Genomic DNA, 20,941 nt, shown 5'->3' on the forward strand with positions numbered 1-20,941 from the left:
ACAGAAATAGCATCCTTTCTGCATTGCATTTTCTTCCCTTTATATATAATGGAATGTCCGGGACGACATTATTCATAGTTTTGTCCCAACAGTGTGCTTTAAGTATGGCTGACAAATGAATACTTGTTTTTTTTAATTATTATTATTATTATTATTATTATTATTTTCAGTCTCAATACAAAACACCAGAAGGCGGTCTCTGTCTATTTTAAGGGAAATCCCTTTAACCAAATTCTCACCCAGTGTAAGAGATGACATGAATAATACTGCAATAATAAAAATGTATATTCCAAAGTCCCCTTCCTTCCTACAGACAAGTGTCCATCTCTTTCTACTGGTTTTAGGGTTAATTGGGTTAATTGGAGGGACGGTAACGAGGGTGTGAGCTGAGGGTCTTCATGGTTTTGTCTCTATATACAATATGGCTTCTCTGAGTGGAAGAGACACATAAATCAACACAGTCATCTAGAGAAAGACACAGAGCAGAGTTCATTATTGTAGTAGAGACGAAAAGTCTTGAGGGACAACCAGTCAAAAGTTTCCATGTCCCATTTTCTCTGAGTCACTGTCACTTGTCCACATAAATTCCTATGGCAGTGACTTGTCACATACTTCAGACTGCAGTTATTCAACTCATTGTCCAATTAGTAACGTCCTTAGAGGCTTAATGTGATGCCACTTCTGTCTCTCCTGCCCTTTTCAATGTCTTTCGTACTGTCTTGTCACTTTGCTCCGTTTTTCATTTTTATTTTCTTCTCTCGCCCTCAGAGAATCAGTCCTCCTCCGTGCCTGCAGCCCCCCTCAGTCCATTCATACAGAAGGGCAGGCCGGAAGAGAAAGGGTTGTCAGACGGGGAGAAACCACTGAAGGGTGGCAGGCCGGCCAGCCGCTGTAGGTGGGGGAAGAAGGCAGGTGGGGGTCCCTTGTGGTGGTCCGAGCGTAGCTGCAGGCCATCGCTGTGTCCCGTGCTGTGGTGGTGTGAGGGGGGAAGCTCAGGTGGAGCATAGCGGATAGTGCTCGGGGCGTAGAGGCTCTGAGGGCCCTGCGGGCCGAGGGCAAGGGGGTGGAAGAGGACCCGCCCCGCTGCACCGCCTGCAGCCAGTCTCTGGAGCAGCTCAAAGTCAGGACCGTTACCTGAAACGCCGCTACCGCCGCCGCCGCTGCGACTGACCACCCCCGACACCGCCCTCTCCTCGCGGGGCAGCGGGGAGGACACGGACATGGCCGGGGACAACGCTGGGGATGGGGGCGTAAACAAGCCTTTTGGGGGGGCTTCACTGCTGGAAGAAGAGTCGGGGATCGGGGTGGTGGGGCTGTCACCGTTGAGGCTGCTGGAAGGTGTGTGTGCATGTGAGGGCTGGGTGGTGTGTGTGTGCGAGGTGGAGGTTTGTGTATGTGACCCCCAGCGCCCTCCCGTGTTCAGGGCTTCGTGTTCAGTCTTGATGCTGGGGCTGCCAGACAAGGAAGATGGAGTCACTACACTCTTCAGCTGCTGGATCACAGCCCGGCCGTTGTGCACTCTCCCCCCTCTCTCACCTCTAGTCGGGGTGTCTCCTCCTCTGCTCTGCTTCCCTCCTCCCCCACTGTCCTCCTGTTTCAATCTGTCGCTGTCTCCCCCTTGCTCCCACTCCGTCTCTTCCTCCTCCTCCACCTCGCTCTCGCTCGCCAGGTCCGACGAGGCCGATACGCTCTCTTCCGCGTGACGGAGCTCCTCCAGTCTGCGCCGGGTTTCCGGGGGTGCGCCCTCTGGGTCGGACCTCAGCAGGCGCTTCCTCCTGTCCTCCGATTGGATGGCAGTGGTTGTGAATTTCTCTCTGCCTTTAGAGTCAGGGTCACTCTTCCCCACTGAGTTCTTCCCCGGCTGCGATCCTGAGAGAGAAGGAAGATGACGATTTTTATAAAAAGAAGACATACGGGGGGGTGTTTCTTGTTTGTCGGTGGACATCACAGAAAGGTAGTGATGTGCACGGAGCAGTACCTCGGGCCTGCGGGGAGCTGTCGGTGGGGGACGAGCTAACTCGAAGTCGCTCTGCTCTTATGCTCTCTGGTAGCTGCAGTATATCCAGGGGAGTATCGGGCAACTCTGTTCGACTGGATGGGCAGATGTGAAAATGGAAAAAGGCGAGAGGGAGGGAGAAAAAGGTGGACGTATACACAAATGATCATCTACCACTTAAAACCACTTACACTTAAAAAACACTAGTGCTATGCTGATTGGAGTGAATACTTAGAGACGGGAACAACATATAATCATCCTAATAACAACCTCCAATAGCCAAACTGCCTCGCACCCTTCTAACCTCCACCTAACACACACCCAGTCATTCCGACAGCCCTCAACACACACATATACACACCATGACACGGGCAAACAGACACATAAGCAAACCCCACCCTTCACGAAACACACACTCAGCAGCCCACCTATACACTGTTAAGCTCAGACAAGCAGGAGGCTGTTGGGGAAGTTAATGAGCTCTTGTAATTACAGCACTAATTAACTAAAACACCATTCAGCCCCAAAATTCTGACATCCATTTGTTGTAATTATATAGCTTCAGTCCAATTAGCATTGAAATTCAGCCTCCTCCTCTTGTTTTTGTCTGACGGCTCTGCTGCCGCGCACACGTTTTGTTCTGATCTCTGCGTATGCGTGTGCGCGTCTAAGCATATTTTATCACGGCCCGTGTGATAAACACATGAAACCCCACACAATATTATAGGCAATATTACCTATAAGGGATCATTTGTATTTAAACTGAAAGCAAGATGCAAATGTTTTTAAATGTCCTTTATCAGATTTATAGGATCATGTCTGATAATTAAGAGTAAAGACAACTATTACTCCTATGTTATTTTAAATGTATAAAATAAACATTTCACTGACCAGTTAGGAAAACATTTAAATGTAAGTTCTGTAAAAGACTTATAGGAAAATCAGTAAGAATTAAATCGACAAATAGTTTTGAGATCAAACTTAAATATTTGAATATTATAATAAAAAAGAAAAAAAACACTTTTAAATGTAATAGGCAAAAGTAATGTGCTTTGCTTTGATGTCCCTGTTTTGTGAGTACAACTTTTTTTTCACATGTCGGAAGCGATGAAACTCAGTATCTCAGTAATCCCACCACATTTCATCATCTATCCCTTCAAAGGATCTCACAGCACAGCTGGGCGCCCGCGTATATAAACTGGGCTCATATCAGCACTCCTGGATAACAGACTGTGGCTCCGCTGCGGCTGTGCTCACCTCAGGACATAGTTAACCCAGATGACGTTGCGTTCGTGGGGGGCTTTGTGGTTGATGGAGACAGTGGCAGTGGACTGGATCCACAAGTAGCCTCCTCTCCTCTGCAGCCAGCGATAGTAGCCCGTCACTACCTGGCCTTTCCTCAGCACTGAGGGGGAAAGCGAGGGAGAGAGAAGTTTGTTATTGGGTTGTCAGTTCATGATATTGGCAGCAGATGGCGCCTATCACAACAGGACAGAGGGACATTTCAACAGGCTCTCCTTGGAGTTCAGACAGTGTGAAGAATAAGGGGGGTGGGAATTCATTTCATATATGGGTGTGACTCACAGTCCTCGTGGCTCTGTCGGAGGTTTTCCAGGTCTTCTACATAGATGAAATGGTAACATGTATGTCCCACCACCTCAGCTGGGGTCAGATCCATGTACTCTGAAATCCTTTAAAGCAATGCAGCAAAAAAAGAAAATCAAAAAAGGAGCAGATGCGTGCTCTAAAATCAGCAACTGGACGGGCACTCGAACCAAGACTTAATGCAAAACACAAAACACGTACCTGTTCTCACAATACGTGACCTGCAGGTCCATGTTCACTCGGAAGACGAACATCTGGCTCTCCATGCGGACTTCGTTCAGTGTGGAGGGCGGGAGAGTGTGCGCCAGTGCAACCAAACCCAGCGGTCGACGCATGGAGCGCGTGGAGCCCGGGACGAGTGCAGGGCGGCAGCGGATTCGTCCCGTCACGTGGATCACCTGAGAAGCAGAATGTATTCCTTAGACACAAAGGCGATTTGCAAGAGGGTGGAAAGGTAATCGTTTGGTGGAATTGCAAGACAATTATAGAACTGAAAACATAACAACAAGTGGAAAGAAATCTGCAGTGTACATTAGACATAGATACAATACAATGTTAGAGTCGAAGCCAAAGAATGCAGCCACTCTGGTATTACAGCAGCGAGGGCAGTTAACTGTGTTACGTGCGGCGGTTCAGTGTGAAATAAGGTCACAGCCATAAAACATAAAGAAAACAACCAACTTGACGACGCAATGAAACACTGTCAGCACAAAACAGAATGACAAGGGTCTGCTTGCTATTATATCACCCCATGAGCAAGGAGGTAAATCAAAGCATGCATAATACAAGATGTGTTTTCAAATTATGGTAAATTATTTCCTCAGTTACCTTGTATCCAGAAGACTTGACATGCAAGCCTCTCTTGGTGAGCGTGGACTTCATGCGGATGAAGAAGCCACGGTCGGGAGGCTCATCGGCAGGAGAATGAGGACTAGAAGGAGCTGCTCAGGGTGAGACACAAGGAAGTGGAATTACTTTAAAGAATTCGTCAGAATTAATGAATGAGAATAACAGATTTTCTTATATGTCTTTCTGCTCTCTTGCTATTAATTGAGTAATCGCCACTACAATAGTACCGGGTTCAGGGGTACCAGCGAGGGAGGAGGTGGATGCGGAGCTGGAGGCGCTCTCGGGGCCCGTGTGGCAGCCGGCCTCGGCCCGCAGATGCGGCCTGATCCCCAGCCGCTCGGCCATCTCGACGTGGTCCGCCGGGTGGATGTAGTCAAACACGCTGCTGCCGGTCAGCTCCACCTGAAGAGAAGCACATACACTGATCAAAACCAGACGCTTAGGGCACAAATAACGACACGTGAGCAAGTACACAGTGGAGCCCGCACACACACACAGGAAAAATCAATACACGTTATGACAGGAAAATGAAAGCGCCGCTCCGGGTTACAACTCAACAAGGAATGTGGAGGTTGTAAGACACCCGCGCCCCACCCACCAACACACACACACACACACAGACACATACATTAAAGTCCAGTCTCAGAGGACCAAGTGACTACAGTACTACACAAATAAAACCGGGGCAGATAAAAATCAATTGTATTTGCTGATTAAAAACAGGTGAACTCCAACTATCTCCAAAGGTCACATTACTATTCTTCTTATTCCCCGTGTCCCTCCCTGCTGCTTCATTCAGTTACAGTCTATCCCAGCAGGCATAAAGAGGAGTGCAACAGCTCATACAGCTCTATATGATCCTATCATCATAATGCATCATAGTCGCATCTCTAATCATTTAAAGGTAATAATGGCGCTGCTCTTGCATGGCATCCATAAAACCGGCACAATCGGAGAAGGTGTGATTCAATCTGAAGCTGTATAAATGAGCGTGCGTGCGTGTGAGAGAAGAAACAGAAAAAGCGAGGGAGGGGGGGGGGGGCGCATGCATGCTTACACGCATCTATGCAGCTTCTATTACATCTGTGAATGTGTGTGTGTTCATGTGTGTGTGTGCCAATACCATTCCATCTGATAAAGCCGTGGCTGCAGCAGCCTCACACCCTTGTCTGTAGGACACAGCCATTTATTACCGGATTAGAGCCATTTACTGCAGGCTTTATGGGAGCTTCAGCAGGCCCTCAAGGACATCACAGCCGGGGAGAGGAAGAAGGGGAACAGGGAAGGCGGGAGCAGGGGGAATGAGAGCGATCGGCGATGAGTGAACAGAGAGGGGGGAAAGATGGAGGAAACCCCACTGAGTGAGGGAGGATGATAGAGGGGATAGAGTTTCTTATCCCTGAACATGCAGGGTTTAATTTCTTGGGAGATGCCCCCCTTCTTTTTTTTTTTTTTTTTTTTGGAATTGGGCCACGCGTAATAAACATAATATTAAATTCTAGATTTGATGGGAGCCACATGGTTCTGCATACAGACTACCTGACTTCTATAACAACGAATGGCTCCCCATACAGACTTAAGTGCATAGTCGAATATGCATTTAAGCATTTTAATATATCTTGCATAAAAATATACAAGACAATAAATACAACTAAAGTAAGGGCCAATATGCTAAAAAAATAAAAAAGGTTTTTGGACGGAATGTACCCTAACCACAGCTAGATCAAAAGAGTTCATATTAAATGTTCTAGTCCTGAAATGCCTGAGTTTATTGTTAATTTCTTGTTTTATGCTAAGAAATCATTTTAAATCTTTATATTAAAATGTATCTCTTTTCTCCTCCTAAACTTGGGAAAGTTATAGAAATGCATAAAGTGAAATTTGAAATTACTATAGCTAACACACCATCACATATGAGCACACTTGATTACAGCAAATGAAAGTTAAATAGTGGGTGTGGTATTAGCTGGCAGGGTGATATTGTAGAAAGAGTGTGTTTGGAAACTTTATATTTCCACTTCCAAACATTGCAAGTTAAAAAAATTTTCTGTCTCATGTATGTCTCCTCTCGATCTAAAAACAAGTGCAGCCCATATTGAGCAACTAGCTATAAGCTAACTTTCAATACATCTATTTCATTTCATAAAACGTAATTTTTGGGCGTAATGGTTATCTTTAAGAGCCTAAAAGTAAGTATCCTGAGAGTTAAATTGGTTGCACAGAAAACACCCCGAATCGACAGTTTTCCTTTGCTGCCTCTTCCCATCAGTATGCAGATATAAGATCTGCAGTGTAATTACTTTTCTGCTGCATCCCTTTGATTCGGACATCAAAACTGACTCATTCATTAATGTTTTAAAATTAGGAGTCCGCATCTACACATTTAGAGGCTGGATATCTTACAAATATAATGACAGAGTTTGGCTTCTTAAACTCTGGATAAACCTTTCTCTTTTATTACTTATGATATGAAGAGTTATCCATCTATCGTTCAATCTGTCCGTCCGTACAGGATTAAGTTGTATTACATGAATAGCAATTCCTCTCCGAAACAAATTGTCTTTTGCATTTACCTCTGGACCAGGCATCTGAAAGAAAAGACACAATCCCCGGGCCCTGTGGTATTGGAGAACAAGGTAGAGAGACAAACAGGTCCTTATGGGCTTTACCGGGCTTAAGACCTATCCGAATAATATCACTCCATCACAGGCAGGGGGGAGGGATTGAAAAAAGATCAGACAGAAATGAGAAGATGAGAAAGAGACGGAGCGATTGAGAGGATGAGTCAGGCTCAGACATAAAAACAGGTATAGAATGTGGCGCGAGGGGAGACGTGAGGAGAGACCGAGATCATTCAAATGTCTCCGAGCGTTTGTGCGAGCGTGTGTGTGTGTGTGTGTGTGTGTGTGTGTGTGTGTGTGTATGCAGGCACACGGCACGCCTCTGTTTCCCTGCGTATGTGACTAGACTCTCTGTTTTTATGTCTCCGTGTGTCATTGTGTGTCATTGTTTGTGTGAGTAGTTGTCCGTCAGTGCATCCCTGTGTGTGTGTGTGGGTGTGTGTCGGTGTGTGTGTGTGTGTGTGTGTAGATATGCACGTGCATGTATGTATGGTGGTGGGGTGGGGATGGGGGGCAGCGAGCAGGGGAAGGAGAGACATGATATAAATAATAGCAGGGGGCTTTAATATGTATGAGGCATCCGGGCAGTGGTCCACAACATACTCTCAGCCCTCAGCCCTCGCTGACTGATGGGAGAGGAGAGAAGGAGGGAGGGGGTGAGGGGGGGAGAGGGGAGGGGGGAGCGGGGGCTGCATACTAACCATTCGCAGATCAATTCTCTCCTCCCTCAATCTACCATCCTTCCTCCCTTCTCTTTACCCCATTTATCCCTTCTTCCCTCCTTCAGGCCACTACTCTTACTTCTCCATTCTTCCTATTCCTCCTCTGTCCAGGTCCTCGTCTTCGCCATCCCTTTGTCTCTCCATCCATTCCATATTCCCTCCCTCCTTCTTTACCCCTACATCCGCTATATGGCGTGCCCAGGTTTATCCCCATGCTTCCGGGCCCAGAGACCCAGTGAGGAAAAAAAAAATAAATATTACACCTGCAGGCGCCAGGGGAGTGGACGGCGGGTTGTGCCCTTGGTCAAGGTGCCTGACCTGGACTAAGCCGGCTAAGAAACCCCACTGTCAGGGGAGCGGCCCAGGGTGTAAGCCAGGGCGGAAGGGTCAGACGGAGGGGGGACAGGAGATACAGGGCAGGGGCGGTCCACAGGGGCAACATGCCCTCTAAAACAAACCACCGGTTATACTTTTTCACTCAGAACATCGTTTGTTTGCCTGTCCTTCCCGTCTCCCCTGTGTCCGCTCTCCTCTCGCCAACTAAGTCTGTCCAAGCGCTGTTGTCCTCTCCCTCCCACCTTTCCCTTCTCTCTTTTTGCAGGTTTTTCTTTCTTATTGTTTGTGTCCATAAACACACCACATAATCCCGCTCATATATCCCCTAACTCACTCTATCTGCCCTTTCTGGCTGTCTCTTTCTGATCATAAACCTCCTCTGTCCCCGCCTGCTCTCATCTTTTCGGGAAGGTAAACGTAGCGGTGTATGTTCAAGGTTTTGAGCGTAATCTTCGATCATAAATAATTTCATTAGAATGCTGATGGCTTAGGCCTGTTTGAGTAGATGTGATGGGTTAGGCCATCTGCTCAGCTGATAAGAACAGCTCTGTTTTATTAGCATCTCCACCAAAGCCTCGGCTGTCTTGTTTACCTAGGCAATCCCAAGGCGAATTTCATTCCTACTGCACATTTAAACTCTATTTACACTCTCAGACTCGCTCTCTCCTCTTTACCACTGTCTCCCTTTCCTCGGCTTTATTTTCCTTCTCTCGTAATTGTCTGTCTTCTTCTCTCTGTTTCTTCTTCTTTGTTCTGTCTTCTGGCTGCCACCACTCTCATTGTTTGCTGGTTATCTTTTAATTTTTTTTTTTTTTGCCCTTACATGTGAGAGCGAGAGTGCACCTTTGTGTGTGTTTCTGCAAAGCGAAGCCTCCAAAGACTCCATCGCGGCTCCAAACACTGCTCGTCCTGCTTGTCTTACTAGCTAATACACACAGTCTGTCATACTTAATAAAATATCTGCATCCACACACGTACATTAAAGGAGTTAGTGGACAGTGCAATCGTTCCTCGTCTCTTGCTGTGATGTAATCTTATCTATGAAGATAGCTAATATGAAAAACGTAAATGTGTAATACTGCAGGCATGTCTCCATTAACTAGTTCGGAGCAAATAAACTAAAGACCATGTAATGTCATTAGAAGGTGGCGACATATATGAAGTAATGCATGGTAGTAATAAACAGCAGAAGCAGAAAAAGGTGGGGAAAAAGAAAACTTGGTTTCCCAGTCAACAAAAGACCTTGCAGAAGAAGAAACATAATGAGATACCTTGGAAATCCACAAAGAATGAATGGAGAGAGGTTTTATTTTTCATTTGTGAAAGTTCTAGTTATTCTTTCATGTCTGCTAGTGCTGGCCATGATTTATGTCCACACAAAGATATATAAAATGCATTGATTTTGATCATGCAGCAAGGACTATTCAACAAGGACAGGTTGCATATACATGGGAGAGTCTATTCAAGCTCAATGGCCACTTGAGGTTGAGGCTGGCTGCAAAGACCTCCATGTTAAAATGACAAAGTTTGCAACAGAAATAAACATGTTCACAGGCAGTTTTGGTCTCTATAGCTAATTCACCCATTAATGACTATTGTATCGGGATGAACTTCTATATAACTCATTAAAGGTATGCATAATTAAGGGAATGGCCATATTAAGGGACAGGTGAACATTGTCTCAGCTTTACTAAGGCTTCACCTATCTAAGATATATAAATATAACAAGGGGTTATGTAGACTCAGCCATGGTTACAACGGCGATTGCCACCCAGTACCACCCGCATTGGGCTTCAATGCAGCTCTTCAGGAATCTGTGAATCCATCACATTAATTAAAAAAAAGAGTAAAACAACCTCAACTGAGTTTTTTGGGGTTTTTTTTGCAGAATTGTGGACGTTTTATTTTTGATTTTTTTCTAATACAATATGTGGAAATGGAAACATGGATAACAATTGTGTGAAGGTCAAACAGGCTTGAAACTTTCAACCAAAGCACACCACTGATTTCATCATTACTTTTTAAGTGAAAGAATAACTTTTAGTAACAAAGGCATCGCCATTTCAAAGTAGGTTGCTGCAAGTCATGTTTTATGTCGTAGTCAGTGCAGTCAATGCAATCACCACTGATTGCATGTAGTAGCGCAGTAATGACACAACTTTGCAAATAGTTCACGTATGTATATAATTCAAGAATTATATGTACTGCACAATACAGTCATGTACAATACACCCATCTGGTGCTGGCCAATGTTACTGTGAATGAATGGAATGCAACAATGAACAATATTTTAAAACCTATACTTTAGGTAAAAGTGGAAGGATTACCGGTATCCCCTTTTATATGTGTGTAAGTATAAATTTCGCTCAAAATCCACAGTCACACATCCAAGCTGAAAAGAACATGAGGATTCAGCAGTCGGATTGTGTTGAGAAAACAAAAGGACACGCAGCCACAAAAAAGTCTCCTTCTGCCATCACAACTCACACTAAATGACTGCAACTTTTGAAGACACACGTTTGATTTGTCTGCTCTCATTTACAACTCATTTTTACAGTGATTGTGGATTTTTGCCCATTGAAGAAAAGGACTGCTTTACAGCGAGTATAAAAAACAGGCTGGATTACATTTTAATGTACGCAGGGCACGTGAAAGAAGAAAAACTCCAAAGTTACACTTTACCTCCAACGATAGCCCCCAATAACAGTAAATCTACACTTTAAATACACTCAATTACTTCTGGTATCGTTGCACTAACTTCCCCCTTTCTCCCTCTCTCGTGTGCTCTACCTATTCTTCTTACTTTGAAACATCTCCCTCTTATCACACCTCTCCTCCTTTCCTCCCCCTCTCTTTCTCTCTCCGGCTGTCTCTATCTATCTTCCCATCCCCCTTGGTGTTTTTCCCCCTCCCTACAATCAATGTGGCTTTTAAGATGCCTATCGATTTGTTCCCCTAGACAGGCCCTGCGCGCTGGGGCGACACTTTGATTGCTGGGCCAGTAATTACTGTTATTATTTATGCATCTGGGCAAAATGGCAGGACTTAACATTCACAGTACAAGAGGCCACAGGCAATCAACAGAGGTGAGCACCTGGAGAGTGGGAGAGGGCGGTAGAGAGAGGTAGAGAGAGAGAGGGGTAGAGAGAGAGAGAGAGAGAGAGACAGAGAGAGAGAGAGAGAGAGAAGGAGAGTAGCATTGGCCCTGTGAGAGTTGCACTCCAGAGATGAGCGCGAAGAGTGCAGTCAAAGATATTCACACTCACACACACACACACACACACAAACACACACACTCCTGGGAGTGAATATGAAAGCAGAAGCAGAAGACAGGCACGTGTGTGCAAATGCACTTGTATACAAAGGAAAATTCTAGTGTGTGTGTGTGTGTGAGTGAGAGATGAGGTCGTCTTACCTGTGAGAGTCCCAGGTAGATAGAAACTGTCTCTGAGATGTAGAGGAACCGTCCCTCCTGACTGACCACGAACACAAAGCCATCTAGAGACTGCGCACACACACACACAGACACACACACACACACACACACACATAAAGGCAAACAAGACAGACAAATTAGAGCAATTAGTGTGTATCGAACAAATTACAATGAGCTAGAGAACAAACAACCCGTCACCCCTCGGCCTCTTCTCTCAATTCGCGAGTGCACTCACACACCAGCACACGCGCATAAATGTGAAGAGACATGAAACAATTCCCGCGGACGCGAGCCGCAGCTACATACAACAGCTGTGAGCAAGACCTGCATCACCAAACACTCAGAGACAGATTTACCACATGTTATACCACATCCGAAAAACACTCACAAGCACACGTAAACAAATTGAGCCGAGATATGAGAAACCGAGCTTATAGAGCCGGGCTGTTTCAATCACACTGTAATAAACTCGGAGTCAAAGCCCCTTCCTGGATGTCCAGTCGCAACAGTCATAAACACACATCGGTACAGACGCAGATAGAACCAGAGTCATTATAGCCTGCGGTGATTCTAATGAGAAGTGAAAGGTATACAGCCAGCCCATTAGAGGGGACTGCTTCAGAGAATAATATTAATCGTCATAACAAGAGTCCAGGAGTGAGCCGACGAAGCCTCAGCCTCACACACACGCACAAAGACCGGGGCCACTTTGCTCTAGAAAAATGATTGCTATTTTGGCGGCCCTAGTGCTTAAAGTGGCGGTGGTAATTTATGCAACTGACACATCCAGTATGCAAATGTGTGGCCGGGGTGTGGGGCGTCGTGTGTCGCGGCGAGGAGAAACCAGCCGCCTGAATGTCGGAGAACTAAAGTGCAATTATCAGGCTATTACTGCGGGAGGACAGCTGGGAGGGAAGAATCATACAGTTTTTCTGGAGCGTTAATTTGATTTCTATCAGCCCCGCTCCCTAAGCCTTCCTTCCTCTTTAAAATGCCAGAGGAGAGCAGACATATGTAACGTTTCTTTGTTTTACAACAACCTTCTCACTTCTAAACTCTCAACCTCTTTTCCTTTTTCCCCTCCACCTGTTCCCACTCCTACCAGCCATCTCCAAACTCCCTCGGCCCCCTCAAAAAGTACCTTTTTCTCACTTCCTCCGAGTCTCTACATTCTGCATTTCGTCACCCCTGCAGCCCTCCTGCCCAAGAATACCCCTCAGGCTGCATTCATCTGTCGGTGCAAAAGGGAGGCATTCTTTGGCAGCCAACAACATTGTCTGAGCATCTGAGCTTTATGAGATGTGTGCATGTGCGTGTGTGTGTGTGGATGTGTTTAGGAGTTTGCCTGGAAATATAAATCTGAGTTTGAGGGAGGAAGACTTGAGCCGGCGTTGATCGCACATGGCAGCGACACGCCACAGCTCAGTTATGAGACAAATGTGCTTTTCTGTCAAGGAAAACACTTATTAAGCCCGACCTTGTGGTCTAGCTGAAGAAACAAAAGCTTCTCTACATACATTTTAAAGTATATCCAAAGAACACTGTAATGTATATGTAGATTTGATACCTATTCTAGATAGAGAGAAGCATTAATTGTTACATTATTGTTATTTTGTGGGGGAATCTACCACTACTACCGCTACGAACCTTTTAAAAACACATCTGAGAAATGTATAGTCAGAAAGCTGATGGATCATGCAAGCCATTCAGAAGTATAAAGAAGACGTGGATGCTGTGGTTGTTACCTGTAGGAGGTGTGCCCCGAGGTGCTGCTCAAACATGTCCGTGGCCAGAGAATGAGATGATCGTCTAACTGCAGAGAGAGAGAAAGAGAGAGGACACAAACACGCATTAGAGACTGATTGATGTCAACATTAGCTAGTATTTCCATTTGTTCCATCATTAGAAGGCATTTTTTTATTACTGAAGACATGTTAACAGGTCTCGCTGATATCACTGACTTAGCTCAAGTATCCCAGTGAGCCACGGCAGAGATGAACCAACAAAGCATGAGCGACACCGGGATCTTGAAACCTACATGGAACTTGTCTGTAATTATTCTATAATGCACATGTGTGACAGACAAACTTCTATGTTCAGAGTTCGATCAGACACCGCTGTTCTGAAGGGACTGTCGCAACATTCCTGCTTAATCTCACCATTGTACGTGCAGATTTTAGAAGAGCAGCACGTACTGTAGAAGCAAAGACACCTCTGCTTTTCCTAAGATTCCTTAAAATCTGAGATATCATTTTGCCTGTGGGGTTTAACGCGCAGCCCGGTTTGAGTCCCACTGTGGACTCTCGCTCCATGACGTTCCCCATCTGTCTTTCTTCTTCTGATTGTCTGTTATTCCTCTACAGTCTGCTAACTAATAAAATCAAAAATACACTATGCTGAGAAATGTAAAGTTTGACTTCTAGTCTTGCATTATCAATCTCAGCGAATGCGAGAAATATGGCAGCGTGAAGCAACTAGACGTGAGACAATACAGAGAAAAGCTCATTAGAGTGGAGACAACAATAAAGTAGTACTTTCATATTAGGTTAGACTTATACAATTATTTTTAAATAGTGGGGTTTATGGGGTGTTATGATGCAGCATCTCCGTGATGTCTTTAAATCTCCACTGAAACGAAGAGTGAAACTTGAACCAATTACGTCTGATAAGAGAAGAATCGACCGCGTTTAAAAAAAAAAATAAAAAAATGCGCATAAAGAGGGGCGCTGTGTGACGCACACCACTCAATCTCCGCCAGACACGCAAACAAACACACACACACACACACATATAGTGTCTGCATCACCACTCTTAATGCATCCCAAACACAAGCTATCAGAGCTGCTTCAGTGCCAAAGTGGTGCTGTTTACCAAGGCAATTACAATACAAATAGAGTTGGAGGTGGTTAGGTGGAGAGGGAGGAGGGAGGGGGGTGAGGATAGGTATGAGAGGAGCAGAGAGGGTAGGGAAAATGAGAAAACACTAAGGAAGGCGAGAGTGATCACTTTCTCCAAAGCAAACGCGGGCATGGGGGGGCTGCAGTGACGTGGAAGATTAATTTAGCAATCAGGCGTATTTACTGTTTTATGTCAGAGGGAGAATGTGACGGTGCGTGTGTGTGCACCTGCGAGTGTGTGATTGCAAAAGTGGGGACCATATGTGAGAACTAATCTCACTCCAACGGTGCTGCTTTTGAACACAATGTTCCCTACCCAGCAGAGACAAACTCCGTGTGTACGTGTGTGTACGCAAGACGTGTACGTGTGTGAGCCTGCGTGCGTGACTTTAAGGATCATCGGATATCTGTTTGTGTATGTGTGTGTTGTGAGTGTGTGTGTGTGTGTGTTGCTGCAAGGCTGAGGGAAATCAATACACGTTATGACAGGAAAATGAAAGCGCTGCTCTGGGTTACAACTGAACACAGAGGGAGGGTCGGAACACACACACAGACAGACGCACATACATACATACATACATATACATACATACAAACACACACACACACACATATATATATATTGCCCAGCTGCCTGCTTGTGATGTGGGTTTGGTGAATGGGAGAGGGAGGCATTCCATTAGAGCTATAGACACACACACACTTCAGGAATACACACAACGATGAATTCTCGTGCACAGACTACACAGCAGCAACATGCCCTCCGATTAAACTACACAAATACCCGCGTGCACACACAAACTCTCTCACACACACACACATAAATACAGAGTTGCCGGACAAAGCCACAGTGGCATTGAGAGATTGGGGTCCCCCTGTGTGACAGAGTGTGAATATAAATAAGGCAAGTCCATTCAGGGCTATGAAAGGGGGTCTGGGGCTGGGACCCTTCAGCCTAGTCAGTCGCTGCCTGGAGGGGGATGGGGAGCCCATCTCGCTCTCTGCCTGCCTGTCAGGCTCCCTTGTGGGGCAGTGTTAGAGCTGCAGCGCTGGGAGTCTGGAAGTAGCAACCCCCATCACGACCATATGAGAATGAATCAAAAAGGACACACACCTTTTATGTTAGTTTGCACACGCCACAAGAAAGGATAAAAAAATACAGAGTGTGTACGTGTGTGTCCTAACTTTCATGCCACAGATCCCTGGAGGAGTGAAGGTGATGGTGGGTGATCAGTTGTGCTGAGTAGTGTCAGCGGGGCGAAGGAAATGCTGGATGTGACATGAGGCCAGCACGGCTGACAGATGAGTCACACCCCTGCACACACACATCCGCAGACACAAATACACAGAGGACCATTTATTAAAGACTGCCATGGTACAATAGGGCGGCCAGGAAACCAAAACACTAGACCTGGTGTGTGCGTGTCCGTGTGTGTGTGTGTGTGTTTGTGTGTGTATGTGTGCGCGCACGCGGAGAGCAAGAGAGTCTCACAGCGGTGTTGGTATCTCACCCTGAGAACAAAGATCCTTCTGTAGTGCTGGTGTGAACCCCTACTTCTATATGTGTATGTGTGTGTGTAAGGCGTTGCATTATTCTTTACGTATCCTTAAATATTATCACTTCTATAATATTCGGTCTAATTGCAAACTTATAAATCATTGTGGAAAATGATTTATACAATTGATTGTCTATTCTATCAGGATTCATTACATTGTCCTGCAGAGACCTGGGAATGCAACAACATCAATACAAGAATATCAGAAAGGATAAGAAACACAAGCAGTCAGTGAAGCTAGATTATCCAAACCAAGTCTTTAGCCATCAGATGTGTAAGTGAACAGCTATGGCACAAGAAATAGTCAGTTTACATGTGACAGACTGACTCTTCTTTCTTGAACTTGCACTTTTAACGCCCCGTTGGTCATTTGTAGACTGGCCACCGGTCTTTTGTGCTTCAACTATACTGTCACGTTTCTTATTTAACGTGTGAATGAATTAGATATGTGTACTTGTTTGCAACATACTGGTGTCAAATTGTCCGTCAAGGGATGAAAGCATGTTAGAGTGAATTGAGTTGGATCGTTAGGAGATGGAAATTTGCAAAAGAGGTTACCCAAAATGTTGAACTTTAGTTATCTGACAAACTTTATTTTTGCAGTACGACATGAGGGCGGTTAAAGATTGTGGAGGAGTTGCAAATAATGTTGTGACGCAGTTGTTGTAATGTTTTTTTTTTTTAAGCAGAAACCTTGCTTCATCCGACCTTAAAGTGACATTTAATAGCGTAACAGCACTGAGAAATAATTAATGATGTCTAATCAAAATTTGACCAGTGTTTACTGGTTCAAATAAAGCACTGAGACAAAGGAGTTTATTATCAACTTTCAACTCAAATGAAGAGGTCAAGATAGATTTGATAAACTGTTTTTTGTTTTATATTTAAAACCGGATGACTGCCTGATGACTCATTCCTTGCTCTCTCTGACACACAGATCTCAGCCATTACTTTGGTGAATACGCTGTTACCACAGAAATGTTGGACAAAACCAAATGAATAACGCTTGTGCTGTAGTGAATTCTTATTTTTTAAAATGGTTTATGCGAGACTTTTACTTCTGTGTACGTGTATGTGTGGAAAACGAACATATCGGAGCGGACCGGAGATCTTTGATCGCTCCGTTTGGTCACACTCCCATTTCATTAGCTTCCCAGGACTCTGCTGCGTGAGGTTTAATTTCATTGCGGGAATAAGAGACAGAATGGGACAGGGTGCAATCGGACACGTTAATTATAGTCTGACTCGCAGGTCAATTCTCCAGGTCTCCCCAGCGCTCCACTAGAAGAAAAGATTTGAATGATTGAATGAAAAATTTGAATGATTTTCATTATGCCTCTGTCTAATACATAATTTAGTCCCAGTTAAGACCACGAGTAACGGCAGCACACACACGTGAACGCACACCCAGACGTCCCCCTACTTACATGCACATACATAGACACCATGTCCCTCTCCTCCCCCACAGCGTCAACCTTTTTAACCAGGTTAGGATGTTACCATGGGAACCAAACAGATAACACAGAGTCTTTCGTTCTCTCTCCAAACCTCGTCCCTCTGTCTTCGTATTTGTCTTTGTCTCTCAAGTTTGGCTCAGCCGCCATAGTTTCACCCTTTCAAAACAAGAGCCTGATCACATGCCAAGTTGTTTACTACCAATCCAAATGTGACGTTTCGGCTGTTCGACAGACACTGAGAGAAAGAGTGACCCTAATCGCAGCGTCCTTCTCTGGCACAATTATCTTCTCACTCCGACATCCATCCCTCCCTCTTTCCCTCTATCGCTCCTCTATCTCTCTGTCTCTTCTCCGTCGCTCCCTCGCTCCTTTTGCGGTCGAACATAATTTGAGTGCAATTAACTTCCCTTAAAAGCCCCGGCTGCTTTAAACGCTGTGAATTAGAGGGGAGGCAGACGCAAGGAGATCGTGGAGAGGTGGGGGAGACAGTAGAGGGAGGTGAGGGAGACGAAAGCAATGAAAGAAAGGAGAAGTGGGAGAGACAGAGAGAGAGGGAGAGAGGGAGTGTGTGGAGGCAGAATGAAAGTCAATGTCTCCAGCGCTGGGGAGGTAAGAGGTGTGTTTGACCTCACTAGCCGAGACAGTAAAACACTTCAGCTGGCCCTGTTGCTGGCAATGAGTTGTCATTGTACTGTACCTTGTAAAAGACTGAGGGATTCTCCAGCTGCTATATTAAACCTGTTAGAGGTTGACATGATCTAAATATGTTTTCTCTTTTATGGTTCATTTAAAATATGGAAACCTGAGCTTCAAACTGGAAGTTTTAAAAGACTTTTCTAACACGTGTATCTTGATGTTAATTAATGTACAGGTGAATAAGTAAAACAAAATTGCATGAAAATTAAACAGATATGTTTGAACTAATTTAGAAACCAAGCATTACATCGTTGTACAATGCATAGTAGAATACCCTACTTTGTACACATCGTGGACCTTAATTACTAAATTTGAGGGATGCTTTTCAAATGTGTTAATGTTTTGATTGGTAGTTACCTAAAAAAGTCCAATACTAATCAGCAAGCAGCAACATCTGGAACTGCAGTTCCTCAAATGGCCACTTGAGGCTCTAAAAGTAAGAAGGGCCTCTTCAGAGCTTGCATTAAGATCTGATCTGGGCTATCTGATCACAAGTGACCAGCTTTAGGTACGTGTGTTCAGACTTGGCATTAACATGCGTCTCCAGATCCGATCTCAGTTTCGAGCTCTGTATGCAAATAAACACTGACATCATCTGGGGAGCAGTAGAATATTTTAACAGCGTCTGTCTCTAATGGATCTCTGCAGCTGCTCCAGAACCGAGCGCCGTTTTATGTGTGTGTCATGACTTGGGTTAAGTTATTATTTATTGATCTCTGCCCTGACGTTCGTTAGACCTGCACAAAACTCAGATTATAACTCCAACCCTGAAAGTTTCCATACGCACCGCAATCTTATTGCCACACACGGCTCCTCATACATCAACATGACCGCATCAATAATTCACACAGAATCTCACTTGTGTACTCATATTAAATACGTTCATTTGTAAATTCTTACTTCGATTTATTTATTATTTAGTAAGTTAACAGCTACAAGGACGGATGATTTAAAATGCTCTTATTACTAATGAACAGACATCACTTACGATGCAGTAGCAGTTCTGTGTTTTTTTTTCTGAATGAATGAGACAAACTCCTCTGACGCAGGAGCACATCACCTCCAAATGTGGCCAGAGATCGGATCTCTCAAATGAGACCTCAGCGTGTCCTGGGGATGTTCACACCTGTCTTTTATGCTCGAGACCTCGATGTGAATATATCCAACTTTTCAGCAGCGATAGACACGTCTATAACTCACCTGTTGAAACTTGCTAAGGTTTCAAATAATGCATAAGTAAGGGTGCCATCAAAGGTTGTCTGTTTGGTGTCATCTGCCTGCCTAAGCTTCACTCACGCTGTATTTCTTTGCCCATTTTTAATCGGCTGGGTATTGGGTGGAGTCAAGTCGGAGGCACAACAATGAGCTTTAAAACTGCTCTAAAGCAAACTTATGAATGACGTCATAGAGGGTTAATCCATCTTTATGTAGTCAATGGTCAGGTTTGACGAGAAAGTTACTAGCTGGGTGCAACAAAAGGCAAAATTACATTTAAACCCCTCTATTTAGCTGGAAAAAGAGAGACAGTGAAATTAATACCCAAACCTACAGTTTACTGGCTGACTTAATGGTTCATGTTTAACGTCCTGGATAGTAGCTATGTGCACACAGTTTTTCTGTTCAGTGAGGACACTCTGTGGGATTTCTTTCGGCTTAACTGTTATCTTGTCTGATTGATTGTGTTTCAGCTTTTGTAGTGATGCTGCCGCAGTTCCTAGATTCCAGCAATTAGTGGAGTGTATATAATTGTATCAAGAGCAAACTAAAGCTAAGGAATAGCTCTTGTTAAAATAAATCTGACTTATCTTTTAATGGGACATTTTGGACGGCAGGGGAAAAGAAATGTCCCCCAAAGCAAAATTTACTCAGAGGTTTTGAAATATAAATGATTTCAAATAGTCTTTGAATGTGCTGTGCAAATAGGTACACACGCACAACCCAAACGGGAATGTACATCATGGGTCATTTTACTTTCCTGCCTTCAGCCTTTCCTTTTCGTTTGCTCCTTCCTTCCATAATCTGTCTCTCTCCTCCTTCTTCTTTCCCCCCCTCTCCTGCTCTCTCAATCTCTCTCTCTTGCTCTCTTTCTCTCTGTGAAGGTCATGCAATTGATTTTCCTCTGTCTATTCATTTTTCAAGACTGGCTTTGAAACGTGGGAAGCAGACAAAAGCCACTCCGGCCCCTCCCCTTTCGCTCCATCTCTCCTCTCTCCTCCACCCTCCACCTTCCTTCCCTCTCCGCTGGCCCTCGCCCATCCAAAAAACCCTCGGACAAGAGGGAATGTGGAGGAATGCAACACCCGCCCCCCACCCCACCCCTCGGCTCTCTCCTCACAGTCCTCTCCTTCCTCCCCTGTTTCTGTCTTTATTCCTTCCACATTTGTCCCTTCCCCTCCTCTCCGGCCTCCTCTCCCTTTCAGCCGGATCTCTGACCACATTCCACTAACGGAATTAAAGTCATGCATCACACTTAAAACCCTGCCAATGCATTGTGGGTAGACTTGTTCAAACTGATGTCCAAATTAGCATTGCATTTTCAGTGCTGGCCCCGCGGAGACCGTGTGACCCGTTTGTAAAAATCTCCAGACGCTTAATAAAATACTTAAGATATCAATTCCTGACCTGGTGGACAAAATGTTAAAGACAATTCAGGCTGCGATATTGTCCGTAGCTGACATGCGCTGCAATTCAGAGCGTTTGTCAAGAGCCTCACTTTTCCTCGACCTTCACATAGCTGCTCCAGGGTAATATATATTTACAGTTATTGTCC

The 20,941-nt window shown here is 44.8% G+C and overlaps 1 protein-coding gene across 1 annotated transcript in view; it reads right to left on the bottom strand.

The window, feature by feature from the left end:
• Positions 1-772: 772 nt before the first annotated feature.
• The window catches only part of npas1 (neuronal PAS domain protein 1), a gene marked incomplete at its 3' end in the record, with an annotated part of 32,986 nt that continues 12,817 nt past the window's right edge, over positions 773-20,941 (bottom strand). The window contains exons 4-12 of the mRNA XM_084558334.1: positions 13,311-13,378; positions 11,545-11,634; positions 4,678-4,852; positions 4,430-4,542; positions 3,803-3,999; positions 3,581-3,687; positions 3,254-3,401; positions 1,979-2,091; positions 773-1,869 (exon numbers count right to left, since the gene is read on the bottom strand). Of these exons, the coding sequence (XP_084414460.1) occupies positions 773-1,869; positions 1,979-2,091; positions 3,254-3,401; positions 3,581-3,687; positions 3,803-3,999; positions 4,430-4,542; positions 4,678-4,852; positions 11,545-11,634; positions 13,311-13,378 (2,108 nt within the window). The remainder of the gene's footprint in view (positions 1,870-1,978; positions 2,092-3,253; positions 3,402-3,580; positions 3,688-3,802; positions 4,000-4,429; positions 4,543-4,677; positions 4,853-11,544; positions 11,635-13,310; positions 13,379-20,941) is intronic.

Source organism: Chelon labrosus, assembly GCF_963514085.1.
Source record: "Chelon labrosus genome assembly, chromosome: 13".
NCBI classification, from domain to species: Eukaryota; Metazoa; Chordata; class Actinopteri; order Mugiliformes; family Mugilidae; genus Chelon; species Chelon labrosus.